At 37.3% G+C, this 22,552-nt stretch overlaps 1 protein-coding gene across 14 annotated transcripts in view; it reads left to right on the top strand.

Annotated features, from left to right (window-relative positions):
• The window catches only part of PPFIA2 (PTPRF interacting protein alpha 2), a 502,235-nt gene that overhangs the window by 144,671 nt on the left and 335,012 nt on the right, over positions 1-22,552 (top strand). For 2 of the 14 annotated variants that reach the window (XM_059886830.1, XM_059886826.1), the window contains exon 1: positions 21,738-22,154. The exons of 11 other annotated variants lie outside the window; for them this stretch is intronic. In XM_059886830.1, the coding sequence (XP_059742813.1) occupies positions 22,074-22,154 (81 nt within the window). In that variant the 5' untranslated portion in view covers positions 21,738-22,073. Of the gene's footprint in view, positions 1-21,737; positions 22,155-22,552 lie in introns of those variants that run through there. One more of the 14 variants, XM_059886827.1, reaches the window with a different exon arrangement.

Here is a 22,552-nt window from a genome sequence, read left to right as displayed (position 1 = left end):
GTAGCATAAATAATTGCTTTTTCTAGGGCAAAGAAGAAAAAGTATTTAGAGGATAAAGAAAGATTTAATATACTGAGTACTTCAAAAATCTCTGTCCATGCTAACCTCAAATCCCCAAAATAATGCACATCATTCAAAATGTGCGTTTGCCTTGTTCCCAGGGAAATAATGCAATCGTTTCCCAATTGAATTTCTGGAAGCAGGTGTCCTTTATGATAGCATCACCTTAATTCTTGCCAAGAACATAATGTTCAGAACACAATTCCTGTTGTATTAATTTCATTATTGTTTGTAGTACTCTGCCCATTCTACCAGACATACTGCAGGGTGATTCAAATAGCTCGAGAGAATTCCTATTTATATCCAACGTTGTGTCTATTTGATCACATGCCTTAGTTTTGAAGATGATATGATTTTTTAATTTAATGAGGATGTAATAATATACTAGATTAAATAGTTTATGGATTTATATTTTTGATGGTCCCTCACACCATATAATATAGCCTTAGATTTAAGATTTTGTAAGTTGAAATAGGCTATATTAGTAGAAAAACATCCCTTTGATGTGCAATGGAGAAAGCTTGAAAATAGCTTCTTTTTCAGTTTACAGAGAAGAATTCTTTCAACTTTAGAGTCTTTTTTGACCTAGAATAAGTCCTCTCCACTGGCTTTAATATTCCTAAAATAGGTAGGATATATAAATTACATTTACAAACTTGCTATAAATGCTATCTGCATGAGTTGCTAATCTAATTTAGAAAAGGAGTAACAAAAACTAGCTTTAAATATTCTGCTGTGGGATCTAGAGATTTCTGTCAATTAAGGCTCTATTTATTTAAATGAATGTAGTTTTGAGCCAAGTTTCTCTATGGCACAGGACAACTGTAAGACAGTGTGAGTGTGGAGTGACAGTGCCTCTTCAGAGAGTGATTTTAATGAAATCTGAGAGTGATTGCTGTTGAGAATCGATCTCTCCTCTTTCTATGGCTTACAAATCATATTTCTCTCTATCACGAACAGCTAAGTCATAGCACACAAGATAATTACAGGGAGTAAAAACAAGAGAGAAAAAGTCAGGAAATGGCAATAATACTTAGAAAATACAGGAGAATAATAGAAATAGCAGAAATGAGTTTACTACTTATCATGATAATTATTTTCAAATAAGATGTTCGAATACAATCTGCTCAAGAACTCTGTCAGATATGTGTTATTGTAGCCAGTTTACAGCCTTAGAAACCATGACTTTGAAAGTCAAGAATCAAAACAAAGCAAGTCACGAATCTTGCCCAGGGACACAAAATAGCTGCTATACAAAGTAGCAGAGCCAAGATTCATGCTGTCTGAGTCCAAGCTGGGTGATCTTTTTTTTTTTTTTCATCTTGTGAAAGTTTCTAATGACAGTCACTAGATTACCTGAACACTGGAGATCAGCAAGTTTCCTGGCCTGATAGAAAAGATTGAGGAAGAACATAAAAGGAGGAAAAACAGAGTAAGAGCAAAGAAGAGGAAACGTTTGCCAGAACGGGAAATGGAGAATTTGGGGCTCTGTATCTGAGAGGCCCCAGGGCCTAATGGATCTGTGTGGCCCTTCTCCACACAGATGCTCTTGCTCACCTGTGTTCCGTCCATCTTGACCTCTGCTCCATGCTCGTGCCATCATCCCTTCTGGTCTGTGCATATGTCTCTCCCAAACGTGATAAGGCTTCCTCTCAGATATTTACAGCTATGTCAGTCAACTTTGGCTGAATTTTGAAAGCTCTTTGGGCCTTTGGCTCAGGCTTTTTTTTTTTTTTTTCAAAGCTGAGAGATTTTTGTTAAGTCTGACCAAGGAACCAAAGAAGATCATGCTGTGACATTACTATATCAGTGATACCAGCTGTGGATTTTAATACACAGCCTTCCTCTCTTTCCTTCACACTGAGTTTTCCTGCCTTGTTGGTGAGCCCTCCAAAGAGAGTTCACATTTCAGTAATGAATCTGAGCACAAGCATAATTTCTCTTGTTAAATTTCTTGTTTCAGGATGTAAACATAGGCTTTGAATCCTTATTCACATCTCTAACAACTACTTAGGGCATGTCCACACAAATCAGACATATCACAGGCAACCTTGACCTATCAGTTACAGAGATTGATAAGGTTAGACCCCAACCATTACCCTAAAGTGTGTAAGTACATGACAGTGACATGTTCCATTCTGTCATGAATTTTTATTTAAATGAACTTGGTAGTTTTCAGCCAAGTTTCTCTATGGCGCAGGACAACTGCTTGTAAGACAGTGTGAGCGTGGAGTGACAGTACCACTGCAGAGAGTGATTAGTTTATGTGAGCAGCATCATTCCATCATTAACCTCTATGCTTTAACAAACTGAGTTGATGTCATTCTACATGAAATTTGCTCAGTTATTCACATTTAACTGACCAATTAATTAAGTTACTTTGCAGTGTTTTGCTAATAATGTAGTTCATTGCAAGATAGCCTAACCTCCTTGACTTTTGCAAGTTGATATCATATTTAACATATGGAAAGATTTTAAAATGTATACAACCTGTAACTTGGAAGTAATTACTTCTATCAAAATTTTGTGTAAGGCCAAAACCAGTAAAGTGTATGTCATTATCTTAATTCTTGTTGTCTATGGTAGATTTGGGCTCCAAAATCATTGCAGATGGTGACTGCAGCCATGAAATTAAAAGATGCTTACTCCTTGGAAGGAAAGTTATGACCAACCTAGATAGCATATTCAAAAGCAGAGACATTACTTTGCCAACAAAGGTCTGTCTAGTCAAGGCTATGGTTTTTCCAGTGGTCATGTATGGATGTGAGAGTTGGACTGTGAAGAAAGCTGAGCACCAAAGAATTGATGCTTTTGAACTGTGGTGTTGGAGAAGACTCTTGAGAGTCCCTTGGACTGCAAGGGGATCCAACCAGTCCATTCTGAAGGAGATCAGCCCTGGGTGTTCATTGGAAGGACTGATGCTAAAGCTGAAACTCCAATACTTCACCCACTTCATGCGAAGAGTTGACTCATTGGAAGAGACCCTGATGCTGGGAGGAATTGGGGACAGGAGGAGAAGGGGACGACACAGGATGAGATGGCTGGATGGCATCACCGACTCGACGAACGTGAGTTTGAGTGAACTCTGGGAGTTGGTGATGGACAGGGAGGCCTGGTGTGCTGCGATTCATGGGGTCGCAAAGAGTTGGACACGACTGAGCGACTGAACTGAACTGATGGTAGATTTTGAGGGGTAAACCTTTAAGATATCTCATCATTATCCTTATCATGATTAGATATTATGTATAGAAGTGTGTTCTGAGGTAAGTGCTAAGCAATGTATGAATTATAGGATTGGCCTGATTCTGAACCTAAGAAAATTAATAATTAAAAATTGGGGTGTACAGAGAGTAGTAACAGCCACATATCCACTGTGTATTTTTTGGATTTGCAAGTTGACATATGATTATCACCTACTCTAAGAAGAGTGTATGTCGACCTTTAGTGCTTGTGAAAATGAAGATCCTCTTTTCAGCCTGTCTTCATTGAACCTGTTCCTTCCTCTGTACCACTTCACATGGAATCTTTTCCTTTGGCAAAAGGAAGACATTGATCACAATAACCAATTAGTACAAAATAATATGACATGTGATTATATAAAGGATTACTAGCATAATGTTCTGATCAAGGAAATAGGGAATATTGTTTTGGTTGTGTGTCTGTTCTTTTTCCTTTTTATGTAGTTATTTAAGTAGTGCCCAAAATTTAGCTGACTTGTTTACAGGAGATAAAAGGGTACTAAGTAAAATTTACCTTTTTTAACCCCAATATCACAGTCTTACTTTCATCACATCTTAGGTGGAAAATGATGTGGATAACACTTCTCTATTCAAAATAGACTCCAAACTCAAAACATGATATCTTTAGCTAGCACATAATAATTTCCATTTTCACACACAAATTTCTTGGCATCCTGATTCATCTAACTTGAATTCTACTTGTTTAAGATTTCTTGTATAAGCTTTCTAAACTTACATGTATCGCAATAACACAGGCTATTTATTCTGATATCTTGTATTGTTAATGTAAGTTACTCTGACATCTTTAGGGCTTCCCTGGTGACTCGGATGGTAAAGAATCTGTCTGCAAGGCCAGTTTCAAGCCCTGGGTCAGGAAGATCCCCTAGAGAAGGGAATGACTACCCACTCCAGTATTCTTGCCCAGAGAATGCCATGGACAGAGGAGCCTGGTGGGCTAAAGTCTATGACATCTTTGGCAGGTCATTTCACCTTTGTAAACTAGTGATACGTCTTTCAGCCTTAGAAGAAATGATGTCCCAATTCGATGTAGTAGATGCACGAAGTTAATGTGTATCATTTAGGCTATTAAAGTTGCCAAAGTTCCTCATCACTTAAGTGAGCATTTACAAATACTGGTTTGTGTTTCTCATGACTCTTATTCCATCTTATCTGCTCTTTTAAAATAGTCCATGCCTTTCTGAGTGTCTCTATTTTCCCTATTTTGAATACCTCCTAACAGTCTCACATCTCTAAATAAGTTGGAATATTCCTCTTGAGGGACTCTGCAAGATTGCATTCTTATTCACACTTCCACTTAGTGCTGGCAGGAAGGCTAATTCCCCATTTGATTAAAATAGATTAATATTGGATGCAATTGTAGGTTCATTATCGAGTGTGCTCCGTCACAACTTCTGTCTTTCCCAAGGTGGTTATGGAAGAGCATTTTCACTGTCTTGTTTTCCTTTCTCTTTTAAAAACTTTTAAATGCTTTTTTTTTTAACCCCTTTACCTTAGAATCAATGTATTCATGAAATGGATGAAACTCACTGAATATGTATATTCTTACTCACATCAAGTTTAGTTTTATTCTGGACTATACATTTTATCTCTTCCTTAAAATTATAGTTAATTTAACACTATTGCTAGATGATTCTGGTCATCTCCAAGATGTTTTCTTTAGTTTGGAAGTTTTACAACTGAGATATCACAATTCTGGAGGCAGGAAAATCCAAAACATTGACAACCTGGGCTCAATCTGTCTATCTGGTCCTGTTTTCCCAGACCTTTCCTGAGAGCTTCAAATGCCAATTTTTTTCATGTCTAACCTGCTTTATGTTTAAGTCTCTGCCAGTGTTCCTAAGCCACGTTTACCAGGGCTCTAGGACTATGTCAAGATGCCCAAGAACAGTCCAGTAGGAGCTCTGAACAAGCATGTCTCTGATTCTGCTACCTCTGCTTCAAACAAAGACATCTCACTTTTATATGTCTATATCATGGGTTTCCACGTTTAATTTTATTTAACATACATTTCTGTTTAGGAAAGAGTCTAAATTACTAGTTACTGGACTATATCAACATTTTATCAAAGAATCTATAATGTACCCCATAGCACTGACATCTGGCCCTCCAGATTATTTTGGTGTTGGTATTTAGTTCTGTGGGCTTCCCAGGAGGTGCAAGTGGGAAAGAACCTATCTCCCGATGCAGGAGATATAAGAGATGCAGGTTTGATCCCTGGGGTGGGAAGATCCCCTGGAAGGGGACATGGCAACCCACTCCAGTATTCTTGCCTGGGGAATCCCTTGGACAGACGAACCTGCTGGGCTACGGTTCATAGGGTCGCAAGGAGTTGAACACGACTGAAGCTACTTAGCATTCATACTCTGTATATCAGATTGCAAGCACATGTTGTTTACTGATGTATTTCCATCCTGCCTGCCATTAAAGTCAGAATAGGATAATAATCACGTGATAATATGTCACTTCATTGGTCACTACTGTGGATTTGGCAGACCTGGTTGGCTGGAAAGAGGCAACCTCCTTTTTCAGTCCACCTAGCTATCTGTCCAAATTCTCAGCTTGGACAAAAAGGCTGTCTGCTCTACACAGGAGGCTCTTTTTTCAGGAGAAGACTGCTCCGCCCATGGAACCCCAGTCCCAGCACTGTGATTTCTGACACCCACTTTTAGGCCCCTTTAGCTACTTTTTCAGCACTTCCTCATTTCACTGGATTCTGTGATGTCGGGGTGGAAGATTCTGTTGTTGAACTCTCCTCTTCTCGCCTTAAATTTACTCCTATACACTGAAGCCTTCCAAATGTATAATTCTTGCCAGTACTCTCTACTGAAATCCAAGTTCATACATCTAACTGTCTACTTGACATCTCCCCGTGAATGTCTCATAGTTATCTAAAACACAGCTTGTTGAAAGCTGCACTCTGGATCATCCTTCCAAACCTGATCCAACCATAGTCTTCCCATCTCCGTTTATGGTTATTCTACCCTTTTATGTAGGTAAAATTCTTCAGGTTTTTTTTTTTTTTTTTGTACTCCTGTTTTCCTCATATCCAAACCTACCTTCAGAATATTTTAGAGCGTAGGTAAGTCTCACCAGCTTCCCTCTACCACCTTGGTCTGAGCCACCATCAGTGTTCACCTGAACAGCCTTCTAGCCTGTTTTCCTTGTTCCACTCTGACTACCTCCCTCCATGCTTTTCTTCTCAACCCATCATTTTTGAATGGGGACTTAACTCCAAAGAAGTAGTGTGATGATGTTCACAATCTTTGTGTTTTGATTTTTATAATTATATATATAAATAATTATATATATATATGTATAAAAGGCTGTTAATAATTAAAGATGCCATTTTAAAAATAATTATATCCATCTTCTGAATGTGTGTATATTCTGTGCTTAGTACAAAGTTTAGAATGTTATGAGCACTCAACAACTATTGAATTAATGAAGAGGGATCTCATTTAAAGAAGTTTGGCAGGTCCTTGTTTTCTATAAAAAGTACCATGGGCATAAAAAAGGCAGAATTTTAAAATAGAAATTATTTCCCCAATTATTAAGGAATAATATATTATTGAATAAATTTCAGTTTTCTTGGCTTTACCTTTTACATTTAATAACCATGAGCTGAAGCTAATTATTACCTGCATTTATTTATTTAATAGATATCTATTATAACTATGGCAAATACTGTCCTAAGCACTAGAAATAAAATAGTTTATATATATATATATATATTCATTGTAAAATGAATAAATATATAATGTAGTGAAGAAAATAAAGCTAATTAGGGGAGTAGAGAGCTGCAGTGTGGGAGCGGGAGCATACATTTTACCCTCTTCAGATAATGATTTTCAGAAATGTTGACATTTAGGGAGACACTTAAATAATTGATATAAGGAACTATGTGAATATTGGGTGGGCTGGCAAGGGGAGAGCCAGGCAAAAGGATTAGCAGTTGCCAGTGCTAGGGGAGAACATGCTTAGCATGGATTTGAAATCACAGCTAATCCCTTCTTCCCTGGCTCTTCTCCCTTTCCTCTACCCTGCTCCGCCTCTTTCTATTGTACTTATCCCTTTTGAAAGACAATATAATTTACTTATATTGCTGATCTCCACGCTTCTTCCCACTGGAGTGAAAGCTCTACAAAGATGGGTATTTGTTTATTGTATTCACCAATGTTCCCCAGATGCCTAGAATGGCATCTGACTCATAGCTTCTGATCAGTAGATCTCCACTGTATCATTGATATTATATTCTGGGGCAGAGAAGGAGACTGTGTGGCCTCTGGATAGTGTGCAAGGGCATGGTGGAGTGCAGTGGACAGGCAGGGCCAGGATCAAATATTGATGGCTTTGTAGGCTTGGAAAGGACTTTGGATTTCCTCTGAAGTGTGATAGAAACGTACTAAAGAGATGAGAGTAAGAGAACAGCATGGTCTGATTCACATATTTACAGACATTATAGACTTCTGTATGAAGAAAGCAAGTCATATTTTCTAGGAGCTAGTTGAGTGGACAGGTGCACCAGTATGCTAATTGCTCACCCGTAGCAGGCCTTGGTAAGGGCTACAACTGAAGTACAGACTAGTGGTGTGGAAATAAAGTTTCTGGACTGGTGAGACTTCATAGGCAATGGACACTGGAGTTGGCCCCTGAATTTCAGTGAAAAGAGAATTCTGGGTGATAGCAGGCAATCAAGAAAGGCAGAAGTGCAATACAATCTATTGGTTTAAAAAAGGAAATTTAGAATGTAGATTTGATTCTGATTGAGAGTGGTGATGACACTTAGAGCTTTACCTACATAATCTTACTTGATTTTTACAACACCACTGATTGTTCAAACCTATTTTAGTCCTCACTTTGGAGAGAAAGAAAACTGAGGCTCAGAGAGGCTAACTCAAAGTTTTATTAGTCAGGAAATTAGAAGCATGGGGATTTGAAATTGGGTCTGTTTGATACCGGTCTTCCCAGGTGGCACTAGTGGTAAAAACTTGCCTGCCAATGCAGGAGACATAAGTGATATGGATTTCATTCCTGGGTTGGGAAGATCCCCTGGAGGAAGGCATGGCAACCCACTCCAGTATACTTGTCTGGAGAATCCCCATGGACAGAGCAGCCTGGCGGGCTACAGTCCATAGGGTCTGAAAGAGTCAGAGATGTCTGAAGCGACTTAGCTTGCTCTCACTCTGTTTGACCGAGAGCCCTTGTACTGAGTCAATCATTTAATGATAATATAATTCCAAGAAATATCCAGTTCCTTGAATTTAATCAGTTCAGTCAAATCAACATTTTTTGTATGACTGGAGTTGCCAGTGCTGCCCAAGACACTAAAATTATTTTGCTGATTATGTGCCCTTTTGATAATTAAAGCAAACTGCTGCTGCTGCTGCTGCTAAGTCACTTCAGTCATGTCTGACTCTGTGCAACCCCATGGACAGCAGCCCACCAGGCTTCCCCGTTCCCTGGGATTCTCCAGGCAAGAACACTGGAGTGGGTTGCCCTTTCCTCCTCCAATGCATGAAAGTGAAAAGTGAAAGTGAAGTTGCTCAGTCGTGCCAGACTCTTAGCGACCCCATGGACTGCAGCCTAGCAGGCCTCTCCATCCATGGAATTTTCCAGGCAAGAGTACTGGAGTGGGGTGCCATTTTCTGCCTCTGTTATGAAGTGTTAATATTTATGTTCCTTTCATTTATTTATGTGTGATGGATGTCAAGTACAAAGCAGATAAATTGAAGGAATTAATAAATGCCCACAATTTATCATGGAATAATAAAGTCTTAATTCTGTGTTTATACAGCTTCCTAATCAACAAGCTACCAAACTGTGACTTGATCACAGTCATTCAGTTATCTGTCTACATTTCCAGCTAAGAAATTGGATTCTGGAATAATAATTCACTGTCAGTATGTTGAAAATAAAGTTTTACTGAGGTTCATTCTCTGTCTTAGTGGTGGTCAACCATTCATTCCTTATTTAGTTATTGGACTGAAGAATGTACTAATAACACAAAACTGGTCACATGACCTGGATTTAGAAATGATCAACATTTAAAAAATGGAATTTAATAGAGAACAAGGTGAAAGATAATCTTCTCAGAGAAGAAATATTAGTCAGCAAATTTTGAGGATAAGGGTGTACTATATCAGAGTTTCTCAAACTTGTTCACATAATGACACAAAGAGAAAATCATGGTATTTCTCTGTCACACTAATGCAGGCAGGGGAGGATGCTCAAGCCTGGAACTGAGCAACCTCAGGAGCCTAGGAAGTCGCGACTTTGAGGAGTCACCCTGAAGCTGAGAGACTGGTGTTGCAGCGTGCTTGTAACCTATTTGCAGCACACTAGTTGAGATGCCGTGCCCTAGTTAGCTCAGAATGATTCATGGTATGACCAAGAAGAGCAGGACATTTTTATCTCTCTTATGTTCAGCTTGATTGCAAAATAAAAGACTTGTACTATGTCAATGATCCCTTAGTGTTGACTGCACTTTGAAAAACACCAGGGGAGCTTTAGAAAAATACTAATTTGGCATCCTTAAACTAATTAAACCAAGAGGGCTAGAAGTAAGGCCTAAATATTAGTATTTTTTAAAGCACCCTAGAGAATTCTAATGTTGGAAGATTCTACTCTGCTGGATGATTGCTAGGGCCCTTTGTGTCTCTAACCATCTGAAACTTTGTTTGGAGATAGTCTATAGCAAGCTAAGTTTGGAGGCCAATGAATAATGGATGCTTTAAAGGGACAATCAAGGAAAGAGATATGGATAAAAGACACCATAGAAGAATGATACTTAGGAAGATCCCCTTGTAGACTTGAAATGGCCAGGAAACTTCCCTTTCTCCTTGTGACAAAATCGAGTGGAAGGATCAGTCTCAGACTTTGAGATGAGGTGAGACACAAAGATAAACGTGGGTGCAAATGTAGGTAAGAGTACAAAGAAAGGGATTTCAGTATAAAGCTTCTGTGAGTGAGTGAGCAAGCAGTGGAGAAAGACCTTAAACAGATTAGAGGAAAGTTTGTGGAAGTGCTGTGAAAGGAGACAAGTGGGAGATGAGGAGGGGCAGGCAGCACAGGGAGCACTGCTGAGGTGGAGAATGGCCCACTTGAAAATGCATCAGTTGTGTGATGTACTCCAACACCACATATCCACTCAGGCTGTAGGAGACAAAATGGACAATTGGAATAAAAAATATTTACTGAATGAATCAAATAAAAATGTATTAGGAAAATAGGATGAGAATAGCAAGAGAATGGAAGATGTAATAGATCATGGATTCCTGATTAGGTATGGAGAGAATGGAAATAAAAGTTAACTTATAAAGCAGGAGAAAACTGGGCCAGATGATTCCTATTTTTAATATGTCCAGGAAAAAATACAGTGAATCATAACAAACTGTGGAATATTGTTAAAGAGTTGGGAATACCATATCATCTTACCTGCCTCCTTAGAAACCTATATGCAGGTCAAAAAGAACAGTTAGAACCAGACATGGAACAACAGACTGGTTCAAAATGGGGAAAGGAGTACATCAAGGCTGTATATTGTCACCCTGCTTATTTAACTTATATGCAGAGTACATCATGTGAATTATCTGGGCTGGATGAAGCACAAGCTGGAATCAAGATTGCTGGGAGAAATATCAGTAACTTCAGATATGCTGATGATACCACTGTAATGGCAGAAGAGGAGCTACAGAGCCTCATGATGAAAGTGAAAGAGGAGAGTGAAAAAGCTGGCTTAAAACTCAACATTCCAAAAACAAAGATCATGGCATCTGGTTCCATCACTTTGGCAAATAGAAGGGGGAAAAGTGGAAATAGTGACAGATTCCATTTTCTTGTTCTCTGAAATCACTGAAGATGGTGACTGCAGCCATGAAAATTAAAAGATGCCTGCTCCTTGGAAGAAAAGCTATGACAAACCTAGACAGTGTATTAGAAAAGTAGAGACTTGACTTTGCCAACAAAAGCCCATATAGTCAAGCTATGGCTTTTCCAATAGTCATCTATGGATGTAAGAGTTGGACCATAAAGAAGGCTGAGTGCCAAAGAATTGATGCTTTTGAACTGTGGTGTTGGAGCAGACTCTTGAGATCCCTTTGGACAGCAAGGAGATCAAACCAGTCCATCCTAAAGGAAATGAACCCTGAATATTCTTTGAAAGGACTGGTCCTGAAGCTGAAGCTCCACTGCTCTGGCCACCTGATGCGAAGAGCCAACTCATTGGAAAAGACCGTGAGGCTGGGAAGGACTGAGGGCAAGAGGAGAAAGTAGCAACAGAGGACAAGATGGTTGGATGGCTTTGCAGTCAATGGACATGAGTTTGAGCAAACTCAGGGAGATAGTGAAGGACGGGGAAGCCTGGCGTGCTGCAGTTCATGCAGGTCACAAAGAGTTGGACACGACTTGGGGACTGAACACCAACAAGTTAGATTATGAGAATGAAAATGAGGGATGTTTGTTCTGGGAAATCCCTTCTAGTTTACGAGGCATTGTGCGTCCCCGTGTGCATGTGTGCTCTGTTGCGAAGTTGTGTCTGACTCTTTTTGACCCAGAGAGTCACAAAGCCTGGACTCCAGCCAGGCTCCTCTGTCCATGGGACTCTCCAGGCAAGAATACTAGCATGGATTGTCATTTCCTTCTCCAGGGGATCTTCCCAACCCAGTGATTAACCCCCGCCTCCTGCATTGCACACAGATTCTTTCCTGCTGAGCCCTAGGGAAGCCCCCCGTGTGGCAGGGACACCACTGTAATAATGAAATGATAATGAAAGTTGCTCAGTCATGTCTGACTCTTTGCAACCCCATGGACTATACAGTCCATGGAATTCTCTAGGCCAGAATACTGGAGTGGGTAGCCTTTCCCTTCTCACTTCTGGCCTAACTGGTATTCTTCAAAGCGGAACTGATTTCCTGGGTAAGCAGTCTGAGAGAATTAACAAGAATCATGTCTTGCTTTATTCTTCCCTCCCTTCATTAGTCTCTGGAACCGCCTGCCTCCAGTGAGCCTCCATTCTAAACTGCCTTTTGCCAAGCTGGAAACTTTGTAGCTTCTCTCAGCCCAATCATCTATTGCCAAAGCCTTTAATTTAAAGAAGTAAAGTCAACTAATTTGCTCACATATCTAATCTGTGTTCTTTAATATGGATGTATTTTAATATTCTCTCTCTCCTACATGATTAATTTATACCGTTCTGTTACATCTCCAACATTCAAAGCACCCTTCCTCAATTTACTCTCAGCTGATAACCTTTCTTCTTAAGTCCCTGGAGACTTGCACCACCTCCCACCACCACAGTTACCAAAATAGGTATTCAGTACTCTGCCTTCCATGTGTTATCAAAGATGGGATCCTCTTCCTCTCTAAAGCTAGTCTTTTTTCTAATAGATTCTATCTCCTCTCATCTACTGCAGAAATTTGCCTCTTTTCATTCTACATCATCAGTTTTTTATCATCTGCCTAGAGCCTTTCCCTCCGCAAAACGTGTTCTTATTTCTCTCCTTTCTCTCTTTTTGCCAGCCAGTGTGCCATTTCTTTAATTCCCTTTGCAGCAATATGTTTTGCTGCACAGTTTCCAATTTCTCTCCTCTCATTTTATCTTAAGCTTCCTTTAATCAGCTTTTCTTGCAACCCTCCACTGAAGCCAACCTCTGCTTTGTTATTAATAACTCCAAGAGCCAATCTTCACCTTACTTGATCTCAGCATCTGATACAGATGACCACTCTCACTTCTTGGATTCAGGTTGATCAGTGGTCTTTCAAACACATCATTGTTTTGGTCTTCCCTCTGCTTTGCTGATTAATTCTGCTCATTCTCCTTTGCTGGTCTACCAAGATGCTTAAAAATAGAGTGCACTAGGGCTTTGGCTCTGACCTCTTTTCTTTTCTATTTGCATTCATTCCACTCTTTTGGTTTTCATCTGTATGCTTATTTGGTATCCAGATTTGTATATTCAACTGCCTTGTAAATCCCTATTTAGATACCTAGCAGAAACCTCAAGCTCACCATGTGCAAAACTGAACAACTGAATTGTCCCTAAACCTGCTACTCTGGCAGTCTTCTTCATCTCAGTTGGTAGCTATTTCATTCTTCCATGGATAAGACCAAAAAAAAAAACAAGCACACACAAAGAAAATGTTAGTTGTTCAGTCGTCCAACTCTTTCCAACCACGTGGACTGTAGCCTGCCAGGCTTCTCTGTCCATGGAATTCTCTAGGCAAGAATACTTGAGTGGGTAGCCATTCCTTTCTCCAAATATCTTCCCAACCAAGGAATCGAACCTGTGTCTCATGTGTTGCAGGCAGATTCATTACCATCTGAACCATCAGGGAAGGCCCTTCCATGGATCAGACCAAACACTTGAGAAATTGCTCAGGTCAAAAGACTTGAAGTTGTGGATTCTTTTCTTTCACAACCCACAACTGATCCATTAGGAAAATCTGAGCACTTTAATAATATTAAAATAAATAGTTCATCAGATAGCCCACCATCTAGAGATTCTTAGATGTATGAAATCAATCATTCAATCAATCAGGGTTTGTTTTTTTTTTTCTTTTTTTATATTTCTGTACTAAATTAAAATCAGTGGTGGATAAGCAATGCCAACATATAATTTTGAGTTGTAGTGTGGTTTTGCCATTAGATAAACCTGAAAGTAAGTGACTCTCTCACATACCTGCTGGGTGACCTTAGACAAGTTATAATTTTTCTAAGATTCAGATTCCTTATATATAAGTGAGAAATAAAATACTTCCTTTAACAGGTTTTGAAAAAGGCAACACTATGACTGACATATAATATCATTCAATAAATGGAAACTACTGAGCCATTGTTCTTGCTCTTAAAAGAAAATAAAACCATACAGTGATTGGCTTTAGCTTTCAAGGAAAATTCTTGGAAAAAATAAAATTAAGAAGAAAATAATGTACTTGCTACCTTGGCAACTGTGGCAGTAGAGAATTTAAAGAGTTAGAAATAAGATATTCTAAAGTTTGGAAATCTACTCCAGAGTTTTGCATAATAATGCCCTTGTTCCTGTAATCTTGCAGTCTTTCTAATTTAACATGGGATTATGAATGTCATGTACATCCATATAAATTAATAATTAAATCATCTCATTATTCCAAGCAAACCATGGTAATAATGCTATCATGAAGGTCTTTGTATAGAATTGGTTACCATCATGATTTCTCTAATCCTATCAGTTAAATCTGTTTCTCCTGGGATGATATAATCAAGATGTTTAGTATAAAGTAAACTTATATGCAGAGTACATCATGAGAAATGCTGGGCTGGGTGAAGCACAAGCTGGAATCAAGATTGCCGGGAGAAATATCAATAACCTCAGATATGCAGATGACACCACCCTTATGGCAGAAAGTGAAAAGGAACTAAAGAGCCTCTTGATGAAAGTGAAAGAGGAGAGTGAAAAAGTTGGCTTAAAGCTCAACATTCAGAAAACTAAGATTGTGGCATCTGGTCCCATCACTTCATGGCAAATAGATGGAGAAAGAGTGGAAACAGTAGCTGACTTTATTTTTCTGGGCTCCAAAATCACTGCAGATGGTGACTGCAGCCATGAAATTAAAAGACGCTTACTCCTTGGAAGGAAAGTTATGACCAACCTAGATAGCATATTGAAAAGCAGAGACATTATTTTGCCAACAAAGGTCCGTCTAGTCAAGGCTATGGTTTTTCCAGTGGTCATATATGGACGTGAAAGTTGGACTATAAACAAAGGTGAGTGCAGAAGAATTGATGCTTTTGAACTGTGGTGTTGGAGAAGACTCTTGAGAGTCCCTTGGACTGCAAGGAGATCCAACCAGTCCATCCTAAAGGAGATCAGTCCTGGGTGTTCATTGGAAGAACTGATGTTGAAGCTGAAACTCCAATACTTTGGCCACCTGATGTGAAGAACTGACTCATTGAAAAGACCCTGATGCTGGGAAAGATTGAGGGAAGGAGGAGAAGGGGATGACAGAGGATGAGATGGTTGGATGGCATCACCGACTCGATGGACATGGGTTTGGGTGGACTCTGGGAGTTGTCCACCAGAGACAACCAAAAAGTCAGACATGACTGAATGACTGAACTGAACTGAAATGTAAAGTGAACTGCATAAAAAAGCATTAGAATATCTGTCTTGTTTGCTTGGAGTATATGTTTATTTTCTTTAATATGATATTTCTCTCAAAGCTCTGTGAATATGTGGATGAAGATGAATTTATGTGTACATTTGGGTGAGTGCATTCATATAAGTGTATAAAAGTGAGGTGTCTCAACATATATTTTTAAATATATTTTCTAAACCACTATACAGCATTATTTAATAAAAACAATATAAGTTGATAGAATATCTATATTTGTCCATTTTTATTTCTGTTCATTCATTCAGCAAAGACTTCCCTATTATATACCAAACAGTGCACTCAGCCCAAAGTTGGAACATTAAACATACCACATACTAGCTGTAAGAATCTGAGAATGAGGAAACAGATTTCTAAGTGGTCCAGACTAGTCAACAAGTCAAAATGAGATAATATTAAAATGTAGTCTTTGAAAAGAGAGAAGCAAACCAATCAAAGGAGAATGTTTCAGTCATTACCCAAGTATTTATTGCATACCTGTTCTGTGGCATGGGCTTCCCAGGTGGCTCAGTGGTGTAAAGAATCCACCTGCCAATGCAGGAGATCTGAGTTTGATCTCTGGGTTGTGAAGGTCCCCTGGAGAAGGAAATGAGAACCCACTCCAATATTCTTGCCAGGGAAATCCTGTAAACAGAGGAGCCTGGCGGGCTACAGTCCATGGGGTCACAGAGTCGGACACGACTTGGTGGCTAAACAACTCTATGCCTGCATGGCGCTGGCTCTTGTTAGGGACAGACTAGAAGATAAGTTCCATATAGGTCACAACTTTTGCACACTAAGGAAGATTCTTTTATCTCAGACTTTAACAAGGCATTATATTTCCTGATTAAAAAAGACTAAAATTCAGATCCTTTATGAGCAACTGAGAATTCTCTGAATCTTGATGCAATAACTTCAGTGTATAGTATCTGAGAACATATATGGAAACTGGGCAGTGAAGAAGAGAACACAAATTTGTCCAGAGTGAAAGTATTTGTCTGATCATGAGTAGATAAGAATTTTACCAATTTTTTAAGAAAAAGTGAAATTTAGTGCAAAAACTGTACTATATAGTACAGCATGTGGGGCATATCCAATTTCAGGTTCAGCATATAATACTATATATGGGTTATCATGCCATAGAATGGACCCACAGCTTCTCAGCTAACTGTTTTTATGTGTATAAAGTCAGAGCTCTGAAATCTTTTAAAGTATTATAATAAAAACTTGAGCTATTTGAGCATCTGATATCCAGAGTGGTAGATTAGGAAATAACATCCTGTTATAAAACTTTATGTGATTTTTATAAAATCAAATTGATGATATATATTTCAGAATATAAGCAACGTATTGTAACGAAATTACGGACTTGTAAAATTTAGAGTTCTAATCAGCTAATATTTTTCTCTGTTATAAGACAAAACAAAAATTGAATCCTGAATTTCAGACAATTAATATTTGTAATTTAAGAATTAAAGTATTCATAGTCTATCATCATAATACAGGTAAACATTTGTGGAAGATGTGGTTCAGTTAAAGAGAAACTAAAGTGAAAGAGGACAAAAAATATAAAAAGATAATATTTAAAAATTTTCTAATTTGAATTTTGAAGACAATATACTTGCATATATGTGTGTCTATATGCATATATGCAATGACATGTGTGCATGAACATGTGTATATGTATATAATTCACATATATGCATATACATGCACACATATGTACAGACATATATAAAACTTTATGAGATAATGTAAGAAAATGCAACATACTATTATCAAGATATGGATTAAAGCCAAATTTAATATTTTTGTTTTGTTATAAATGGAAGGTTGTAAAATTTTATTTCAATATGCCCATTTTTTTTTTTCTTGGTTTACATGGTCACAAATCTTGAAGGATACCAAGGATTGTCTTGATTTATTTGGGACAACCTCAATGAATGAATGATTAATTAGCTAAAAAACAGTCTTAAACTTGTCAAAACGTCTCTGAGACATTAGAAACTTTTTTTTTAATTGAAATACTTTAATCAAGTTCTCATTGCTAGACTTGATGACACCTGTTGGATCAATCATGTCTTTGACATGCTACTAAATGAGTATTTCCTCTCAGTTCACCTGTCTTTCATTTCTGTCATAACTATAATGGGTATCTGACACATCATCTCTCTTCAATAAAGATTTGTTGAATTAATGAATAAGTGAATGAATGAACAACGTGCTGTGAGTGTCAGAAAATAGAAAACTCAGAAGCAGGATGTGACGTAATCTAAGAGTTTTGGCTATATGTATAGGGTCATCTTTGCTGCATCCTGAAAAGCTCATGATATAAAGACAATACAGATATGGATAGTGATGCATAATTATGAATATATATTTAGATAAATAGATGTTTGATAGATAGATAGCAATATATGCTTAACTGTCTTCCATATGCCATCCGTATGGATTCACTAGGATGTATTTCCCATCTGGGCTGTAAATTTCACTCCATCTGGCATGACTTCTAACTGAATGCTTGGCTACAAAATTCTTTGTTACCTTATAATGCTATGATGAAAACTGTATTGATACCTCTCCTCTCTCCTTTCCTCCTCCACCTCCTCCTCATCTTACTCCTCTTCCTTCTTCTGCTCTCTCTCTCCTGTTCTTCATCCAGTATGGCATTTATTGGAAACTAACAGCAAATGAACAGCCCTTTTCATTGTACTCCTTTAACTCTGCAAACTCTTATTTTAGCAAATGTTTGAGTGTGTTATCCAATGCCTGTAAGTGAATGAAAGACAAATTATATTGAATTGCTTGTCTTGAAGCAGGATATGTTATTTGTTGGAAAAAAATGTGTTGAGGGATGAAAAATGTTTGTGCTTAATCTTCCTGACAGGATATGAAATGGTAGCTTTAAACTATTCTCGAACTTTTTATAAAACCAAACTGATAACCTGTATTTCAGAAGACTTAAGGGTAATTATTCCCAGAGGCAGAAAGATGTATTATATGATTTCTGGGAATCATCTCTGTAAGTCTATTAAAAACAAGTGTCTGGCTTGAAGAATTTTATTTTACTCATTAAAAAAATGTAATTTATTTATCCTTTTTTATTTTCAGTTTGTTTTTTTCTGTAAAAATTCAAGCACTTGAGATTGCTGGCATTAAGCCGTCTGGAGTTAATATTGTTAATTTACTTCTCTTTGTGGAAGATAGATCTCGAGAGATTTAAGGGAGTGATCTGTGTGTAGTAATTGAAACAGACATATTTACCCATCCTGTGGTTAATATTGCCTGGAAACTGATGATTGCTACCATCAGTGTATTAAATTTTATATTACAGAACAATAATGTACTCTTTAAACTTTTGAGTTAATACTTAACATAGTCTTAATTTAATTCAAAAACAGTCAAGCTAAGTATGGAATTTCTTGACAAGCCACAATCATCCTGGAAAACTATTTGGAAAAGTAATTAACTATAAGTAAGAGAATATGTCTCTACATTTCTTATATTTTTAAAAGACAAGTATGTTCTAATTTCACTGGATTTCATATGAAAAGGGTGTTGACTAAGTCTCTTTACTAATTTCACATGAGCAAATGTTTCTATATGAAAAAAAAAAAAAAAAACCACCTAGCAGGGTCACTTCTTCTGCCCCGCAATATTTTCAGCCATGCTTTCCCAGTCACTCTACTTCTATGCCATCTTGTGCCTTTTCACATATATATTCTTCTCTTCATCTCTTTTGAGACATTTTCCCACTCAGAACTCTTGGGGAGCAGGAGTTACATGACCCCATGCTTAACAGTAAATATGATCCCAACATTTATCTTTAAAAGGGAAGAACCAAAAAAAAAAATATATATATATATACACCACTGATTACCACAACTAGTATGTGTGTATAGTTATTTGAGCATCAATGGAACAAATCCCACGTGGGCTAAGAAATCAGAAGGGGAAAAGCAGTTAATTTGAGGAATGAAATAATATGGCTACTTAACATAGAAATGGAAAAGGAAAACATGACTTTTCAAGTAAACTTGCAGTAGTAATTAGAGTTATAGTTAAGGAGACTAAAAGTAATCTTAGCAAATAATATTTATACCAGAAAAAAAATTTTTTTAAATAATCATTTGGGCTAAAAAAAAAAAAAAGATGGGAACATATCGAAGGGAAACAGGATCCAACCTGAAGGATTTCCCAGTGACCAATGCTAGGACAATTTAAGCATCAAATAAATTGTATTATAATCCAAAGTATGAAATAAACATACCTGAGTTCATGCCTACATAAATAAATAATTGAAAAAATAATCGAAGGAGAGATGCAAGGCTTCTGTATAGAAGAATTCCATATAATATACATACATACTCTCCCCTCAGGGAGGTAAAGCTTAATTTCATCTCTCCATATTTCTTCTTTGAGAGTGTGCAACTTCCAAAGAATAGAGTGAACAACTTCCAAAGAATAGGGTATGGAAACAGAAAGAGAGTAATTTTATAGTTGAAAAACCTGACAAATACTTCTTTAACCAAATGACTAAAGTTAACATCGCTAGTAAAATGTGGATATCGTTCATGCCTAATATGATGTGGTGAGGTCACTTCACTAATATTAATGTGATGTGATGAGACAGACACTTCACCCCTCTAGTATTCTCCAAAACCCATGCTAAGTCGCTTCAGTCGTGTCCGACTCTGTGTGACCCCACAGACGGCAGCCCACCAGGCTCCCCCGTCCCTGGGATTCTCCAGGCAAGAACACTGGAGTGGGTTGCCATTTCAACCTAGTCTAATCTTGAGGAAAACATCAGACCAAGCATTGGGAGATACCCTACACGATACTTGACCAGAAATTCTTTCTAGTCTTCAAGATCCTGAAAAATATGGAAAAGCTTAGAAGCTGTCACAGACCAGAGGAAACTATGGAAAAAAACAAAAAACGAAATAACTGTGGTACCCGCCACTGGCACGTAGATCAGAAAAGGGACACTATTGGAAAGACTAGTGAAATCCAAGCGAAGTCTGAAGTTTCATTAATAGTAATGTTCTGTATTGGTTACTTAGTTTTAAAAAATGTACCATAGTAATGTAAGATGTTGACAATTAGAGAAATTGGGTGAGGGACACATTTGCAACTTTTCTATAAATCTAAAATTATCCCCCAATTAAGCATTAATTTAACACATTATCTTCTGCTTTGTTTAGTAGCTTGGTAAGTAAACAGTTACCTACTTACATAACTTGCCAGAATATAGGAATTCTAGGAATTAAGAATTTCTTTCTATTTTCTACTATTTGATATTATGAATTAGAATCATAACTAGAAATTCAAAAGTAAAAAGGAATAGTAATTTAAGTTTTGAGAGCTCATCACCAGCATATTACTTTTATAGTCTTCAAGTTCAGAACAGTTAGTTCCTGGTGGTTGGTTGTGAATAACTATGTCATCTTAGATACATTCCCAAAGACACATTTTTTGGTTCTTTTTAATCTCTGTCCTCCTGAAGTCTCCACTTTTGAACCATGTGTAAATGGAACATTTATTTTTACCTCTGAAAAGTGTAAAGTCATCTGAATATGATCCTTTAGACAGACTGAACAATTTGTGTAAAAAGACATAGAAAAATGGACATGCATCACAACACAGTCTAAATATTTATAATCAATATTTTGAGAGTTTGGGTCAAAATTTTCATGTATCTAAAGTATGTTTTATTAATTATTTTCTACATGTTTGAGATAAAGTTGTAATTATTTAGAATAAATGTATGGTACTTTATAAAGCATTTATTATGATATCATTTTTTTAATTAAGGTGAGGGAAATAAGAAAGCAATGATACATTCATATTCATGATGTTATTTAAAAGCAGAAATTAAAAATAATTGATACATTTTATTTGATAATATGCCTAGATTATATAGCATTACTGAATTATATGCCTTGCCCCAGAAAGTTTTAGCCAGCTGCAATATGATTTGATCTATACAATTTATACAATTTAAAAAGAACTGTTTTTTTTTAAAGGCTTTAAAATTTAAAATCATGTTGAAAATACATGAGTAACAAAGAGATTTAGAAAGGTATAGAAATAATTGTGATGAAATTATGTTTTGTTACTAGATATATCTTTAAATGGTGTAGGAAACACGCTTCAGGTTAGTCAGGAGAGGTCCTCAGAATTACACTGTGCATGTTTCCCTGAATTGAAACTGTATGTTATTGGTTAACCAGGATATTTAGCATAATCACTCTGCTAGACTGTGGTGGAGGGAGGTGATTATCACTGAGAACAGATGGGCAGGTCCACAGCACTGCCAGATTCTGCACAAGCTCCATTTATTGTTGGTTCTTGCTTTTTTCCTTCGGTGTTTTAATTTTTTTTTTTTTTAAACACTGTATGTTCTAAAGAACTAGCTGCACAAAAGGTCAGTAGCTGATGACCTTTCAGCTTAGATTTCAAAGGTAGAAGAAAGATTCAAAATGCTATCACTGTGTATCTAAGAAGGATGGAGCAGGTTTCATTTTACACTCTAGCCTCCCTCAATGCATGCACGGATTTATCTGTGTGCTAAGCTCTCTGCTCTGCATCTGTAGCTCCTTGTGGATTATATTGTCTCTCTGATCAGAAATGATCTTCTCGGATATGAACACCGTTTCTGGCTCCCCTAAAGTGCATCCTCCTAATGGGACCCGGTTTTATACTTTTCAAGTAAGTGTGCTTTAAATGGCTTCACTACCTAGGGAGTTAATCCATAGTCCAACTTTTAATAAAGAGAAAAATAAGGGAAGGAAAACTGCAAAATGGAAAGTATTAAAGAGGATGTAAGATGTAGAAAATGTGCATGTCCTTTTAATCCAGGTTTTTTGATATGGAAATTAGATAGCATTATGATTCTCTGTGAATTCAAGCCAAATAATAGTGAACTAATTTTCACAAGGATTTTTAAATCTGCTGTATTATCATATTTACAAGGTTTATGAGATAGTCTCCTGAAATTGTTCTTTATGGATATAATATGGTGAAAATTATTAAGTTCCTTCCCTGATATATTACAGAGAAGATAAAATTAAAAGACATTTTATGGAACTTTGCAAACTATGTTCTGT

The sequence above is a fragment of the Bos taurus genome, chromosome 5, assembly GCF_002263795.3.
Source record: "Bos taurus isolate L1 Dominette 01449 registration number 42190680 breed Hereford chromosome 5, ARS-UCD2.0, whole genome shotgun sequence".
Lineage (NCBI taxonomy): Eukaryota > Metazoa > Chordata > Mammalia > Artiodactyla > Bovidae > Bos > Bos taurus.
Note: the sequence above shows the minus strand (reverse complement) of the source record. Positions and strands in the feature narration are given on the sequence as shown.